At 39.0% G+C, this 5812-nt stretch overlaps 2 protein-coding genes across 2 annotated transcripts; one reads left to right on the top strand and one right to left on the bottom strand.

Annotated features, from left to right (window-relative positions):
• Positions 1-321: 321 nt before the first annotated feature.
• On the bottom strand, positions 322-2467 carry GCK72_018788 (uncharacterized protein; the record flags this gene model as incomplete). Its single annotated transcript, XM_053732742.1, has 6 exons — positions 322-484; positions 544-1298; positions 1346-1581; positions 1632-2145; positions 2188-2328; positions 2378-2467. 6 exons carry the CDS (start codon positions 2465-2467, stop codon positions 322-324), a joined length of 1899 nt encoding a protein of 632 aa, XP_053581655.1.
• Positions 2468-2780: 313 nt separating this feature from the next.
• On the top strand, positions 2781-4476 carry GCK72_018789 (uncharacterized protein; the record flags this gene model as incomplete). Its single annotated transcript, XM_003110509.1, has 7 exons — positions 2781-2834; positions 2883-2944; positions 2993-3178; positions 3232-3375; positions 3420-3528; positions 3764-3991; positions 4273-4476. 7 exons carry the CDS (start codon positions 2781-2783, stop codon positions 4474-4476), a joined length of 987 nt encoding a protein of 328 aa, XP_003110557.1.
• Between the last annotated feature and the right edge of the window lie 1336 nt (positions 4477-5812).

Here is a 5812-nt window from a genome sequence, read left to right on the forward strand (position 1 = left end):
TTTTCATAATTCCCACGTTTCTGTATTCTCCACGGCTTTCTGTATTCACCACGGCATTTCAGCTCTTGTAGTTCTCCGTTCTATGGAAGCGGTTGTCTGAACATAGCTGTGGTAGGTAGTGTAATTGACAAAAACTGTTTAAGCTTTTTGAAAAACCTTGTTAATTGCACTCACTATCACATAAATAACCCAGATGAAAGAAAAAGGCAAAACGATTAAAAACAGTCGAATAAAAGGAAGCAGTGGGACAGAAGAAGTGAAATTACATTGAAAAGCAATAAATTCAAATAAATTAGGTGTTCTTAATTACAAACAACCAGTTTAGGCAGTTGATTCAGTTGGAAACTTCTCTTTCTCTTTTTCGAACTTTAAAAGACTTTCCACGTTCTCAATCGGAAGGTAATGAAGATTCTCGTAGTTGTTGGCTGGGTTTCCGAGATGATCGACGATAAGTTTGTATACTTTAATGAATTCCAAAGTGTTTCTTTCGCGAATTCGTTGGCTGAAATAATACCAATTTTTTTGAAGTATTCAAAACTCTACCGTTCTTCTGAAGCCAAAATCTGTTGATCAAGATCATAGGTGTGGTCAGATGCGGCATTGAGATGAAGGAATTGAGTGAACTTGACAAGAGCATCCCCGACAGTGGCTGATTCGAGACCAGGAAGAGTGGAGAGAGGTTTCTTTTCATCTGGACTGGCTGCATTGAACTTTTGATACAAATCCAAAATTCCAGATTTTTCGAGCATTTCAGAGACTTGAACCGAAACAAGAACATCAGAATTTCCTTCAATCATGGCATCAATCATCTCAATATTCTTTTTGAATGCAGTAATTTCCGAGATAGCACTACGAATAACTGTCAGACAATTAATTGTAAACACAGATACATCTACATCTGACTTCAATCGCGTGGCACTTAGTTGGACAGTTTGAATCAATGGTTCCAAGACGTATTCATAGATTCTTTCTGGCTCAAGAAGTAGATTCAAATTTCCTGTTTTCACAGCAATTGAAATTAGACCGTGATAGAGAGACAAGCATTGACGAACTTCTGGCACAGGCAACAAGTCATAATGTGGCGCAGTCATCTTTCTCATCAATCCATCCACATGGTGATTTATTCCAGCGATACAAACTTGACGAACTGTTTTCACAAGCTCCCCGAGCATTTGTGTGAAGTGGCTGTCTTTTCGAATCAATGACTCAAATTTGTCAGCGTAGAAGATCAGAATGTTTCCCAACTTGAAAATAGTAATCGCATCTTTCTCTGTTGACAAGAGTTGTTCTACGCGAATCTGCAAAGATGATATTTTTTAGTTTTTGTCTTTTTGCGAAAAATTACTTTGAACGGTGAAGTAAGCGATTTCAGACACTCGTCAAGAACAACTGGCAGATTTTCAGAAGTGCAAATCGAAGCGAACAATTGCTTCTCTTGCTCTGTGAGCTCGTGAATCGAAGTGAGCATGTCACCAACAGCTTTCAGTGGTTCTGCAAGTCCTTCTGGCATTTGAACAGCCATTTTGTTGATCTCAACGAACTGATTGAGCAAATCTTGAGAACGAGAAGATATATATTGATCTGAAAACTAATAAATCATTTGGAATATTATCAGAATAATTTGATATTACCAATAGCAAGCTGAAATACTGCATCGTTTTGCTGAATAATCTTGAACGCCTTCGAGAGGATTTGTTTTTTCTGATGTGAGTCAACGGTGAGATTTTGAAATTCTCGTTTAAGATTATTGCAGATGATGGCGTGACTTCTTTCGTCGATTTTTTGCATTTTCTCCATCACTTCGAACGCAGCAAGATGTCCTTGCTCTTGGACCATATTTCGACAATTCTCACGAATTTCGTGGCATCTTTCGAGAACTTTGAAGAAGAATTCTGATAGATGTCCAGTTTGTTCGCATTCTTCTAGTTCTCGGAGTTCTTCAGCAGTTAACGAATGATTCTCGAGAAACTCGTTGATTAAATTACATCGAGTTTCAATGTTGGCTTTCTTATCCTTCAAACTTGCGGTTTTCTGAACCAAATCTACACTTTTTAGCTTGACAGTCTCCATTTGTTTCGATAAATTCGTACAAGTTGAGTTCATTTTCACACAAAGCTCATCGAACTTTTGCACAATGTTATTAATCTGAATTCAATCTTTTTTTAACATTTTAATGAACAATCTTACCTTCTCAAATTCGCTTAGGTATTCTTTGTTCAGTCTCAATTCGTATTTTTCTAGTTTGTTATGAAGCTTTCTGTCAAGATTCGAGTCTAGACTCATATCCTCTACTAGTGGAGTGATGAAGTCAGCTATTTTAATGCAATCCTGAATTTATTCAATTTTTATTAATGCTTTTGCTTCATTTTCAGCTGACCTTGTCGTTATACAGCTTCTTCGAGCAGGCATTTATCACTTTTTCCCGTAGTGGATTTACAGCTGATGAAGTTTTGTCTATCACTGACATTTCGACCTTCAATTAGTGAATTTCAAAATTGTAATTCACGAAATTCCAGTGAAAAACCTGAACTTTAGTCAAATGGTTGCAACGTGTCTAAACGACACTCCAATATTCCGAAAGCGCGCGTTGTTTAGCAGTACCGGATGACAACCCGCCAATCGAAAATCATTCAAACTCTCTTCGTTCTTTTTGTTCTTTTTATCATTTTGGTTTCGAAGGCGCGCTCTGCTTTGAGACGTGAATTTTAATCTTTTTTTTAACCTCCCATTTCCGATTCCAAATAATCAACTATTCTTACAATTAGGCTCAGCAACCAAACATGAATGGCAAAGAGAATTCCGCGCCGATGTGTACAGAGGACCAAAAAGCCGAGGTAAACCGAGAGAAATCTTGATTACGTTTGATTAACTCTTTTTTAAAGGTTATATCTCTCACTGAAGACACCATCCCTCACAAGCCAGCTCAGGCTAAAGAAGAGACTTGGTAGGGATGAATAATATCTGAATCTTGTAAAAAATTTTATTCTTCCAGCTGGAGCCTCGATGATTTCGATGTTGGACGGCCTCTGGGAAAGGGAAAATTTGGAAACGTTTTCATTTCCCGAGAAAAGAAAACGAAACGGATCATCGCTCTGAAAGTGTTGTTCAAAACTCAGCTGCTCCAATTAGGCGTCAGCCATCAGTTGAAGCGTGAGATTGAAATTCAGTATCATTTGCGGTGTGTTTATTGCCACATTACTCATTGACCTTTCTGGACATTTGATTTTTCAGTCATCCAAATATTCTCACACTCTACGGCTACTTCCATGATGATAAGCGTGTTTTCGTCATTCTCGATTACGCCAGCAGGGGAGAACTGTTCAACGTCCTCCAATCGCAGCCCGGACACAAAGTGTCTGAGGTCATCGCGGCCAGGTTGGGAAACTGGAAAATGCATCGTAAATCAATCGCTCATTCAGATTTGTCCGGCAACTTGCGAATGCTTTGAAGTACTGCCATTCAAAAGGAGTGATTCACAGAGATATCAAGCCTGAGAATCTCCTTCTTGATTCGAAACTTAATCTCAAGGTATGAAATAGATTTCACTACGTTTCTCGTGAGCGTAATATGCAATTGTCAAAACGGCACTTTCATTTTTGAACCAACGTTTGAATAAAGAAAGTTGTCCAGTTTAAAGCAAAAGTTTTAGCTTTGAACGATAGTACAGTTGCTATAAAAACTTAGCTCGAGATGCGTGTGCTGTTTTGCTTCAAAATGCGATTCGGTTCCTATTCTCCTCGGGACAATTAATTAAAAATTACAGCTTGCCGACTTCGGATGGTCCGTTGTGGCCGATCATTCAAAACGTCACACTCTTTGCGGAACCATGGATTACTTGGCCCCGGAAATGGTGTCAAATCAGCCACATGATTTCAATGTTGATATTTGGGCCATCGGAATTTTACTCTTCGAAATGCTTGTCGGATACGCCCCTTTCGCTAACCAGACTGGTGACAAATTGATAGCCAGAATCAAAGAATGCAAGATTTACGTAAGTCTTTGTTTGAAATAGTATCGAAATGCAGTTCTTCTCCAGAAGTTGAGGAGGAAGTTATGAAACAGGCAACTATTTCACAATTTCACTTCAATTTCATAACTTTTGATGTCTGTATTAGTCAGAAGTTGAACGGAAATGCTAAATAAGTCTAGCTCGAGATGCGTGTGCTGGTTTGCCACTGTGCGATCTGGTTCCTTTTCTCCTCGGGACAATTCTCAAAGCTTCGAAAATACGAATCTACTTTATCTTATTATCATTCTACGTATTCTTTCCAGATTCCGTCTGGAGTGAGTGATGGAGCTGCCAGCTTGATAAACGCGATAATCAAGAAAGAGCCACAAGAACGTCTTCCTCTGAACGATATTATGGCTCATCCATGGATCAAGGAGATGCAGGCTCGTGAAGACGTGGAGGTTCCTTTATTCATCGCTACGCTCACCAAATCATCGTCTCGCAGCAATTCATCTAGTAACCAATAAACCGCTTTTGCTCATTAAAATATCATTTTTCGACATGTCTTTCCAATATTTCTCTTCTTCTCTCCCTGTTGTCCCTATTAGAACCGTATTCCATACGGCTACTAACTCTTTCCTATTTCTGATATTCGGTTTAAGCATTTCATCTTCGATTCACTAGTTTTTGTTTCTTTTCATCTACTAAAACAGGAGATTCGATCACTTGTTTCAATTCCGCTACTATGTGTGTGTGTAAATTTTTTAGGTTCCCGTGAAAGTACTGTATCGCGTGTCTCCATCTGCCCCATCTATTTTATTATGATTAGCATCCCACGTGTACCAATTATCGTATAAATGATGGTGCACCAATTTTTAATACGTTTAAAAAAGTTTTCTCGTGATATTCACACCATAGCACATTACATCCCGAATAGCTATTAAACCCCTGGGGTACTGTGCGGCGGCCCATCTTCCTAGACTGCCGTTTTCTTCTAATTCTCACACGAAATACAATGCTTTCTAAAATCCATTACTCAAACATTGATGGCGGTAAGTAGGGTTCCATCGTCAAAACACTGCCGCCGTCTTTTTGGCAGTGTCTTTCTTCTTCCGCCAAAAAAGTAGCATGATGTGCAAACAATCGTATTAACGAGTTGCCAACTCAGCTCGTTAAACGATTCAATGGAAATGCAAGGTATGATTACTAGGAAAACAAGTGATTTCATTAGTATTTGAACGCGCGAAATATGTGTATTTGATAGAACATCCGGTAGGACATTGTGATGGATAAGTTAATATTTGAAGAGATTTGTAGATGTAATTAGGAGAGCACAAATACAAGTGATACTGTCTATAGAAGGTGTTTGTCAAGTGGTTTCCTGCTAATTGGGTCAGACAAATCAATTGAATGATGGAGATACAGGGACGATCAGGTTCTCCAGAAAAGAAATCAACATCATTCTTCTTTTTGACGTGGAGCACATTCGCAGTCTTTAAAGTTGCAATTAGTTCCATGAAAATCGAAATCACACAACAATTGATACCCATGTTGGACGAAATACGGTTACTATCAGAACATTTGAATATTTCATCTGAAAAAGAGATTCTCAGAACCAGAATAAAGTTTACATCCGACGTCTCCTCGTTCCTTTTCCCACCGGCTGTCTCCTATTTGTTGCTTACATACAGTAGTCTGTCCCGAGTAACCATCTCAACAAATACCTACACAGAAGCTTCTGTTTGTCTCCTAACGGGATGATGATGGGCGGAGCATAAAGAGATTATATGAAAGCTCTGCTACGGACCAGTTACTTTTCGGACCACCATCCGCTTCGCTTCGCACAGTCACACTTGCTCGAGC

The sequence above is a fragment of the Caenorhabditis remanei genome, chromosome V (assembly GCF_010183535.1).
Source record: "Caenorhabditis remanei strain PX506 chromosome V, whole genome shotgun sequence".
Lineage (NCBI taxonomy): Eukaryota > Metazoa > Nematoda > Chromadorea > Rhabditida > Rhabditidae > Caenorhabditis > Caenorhabditis remanei.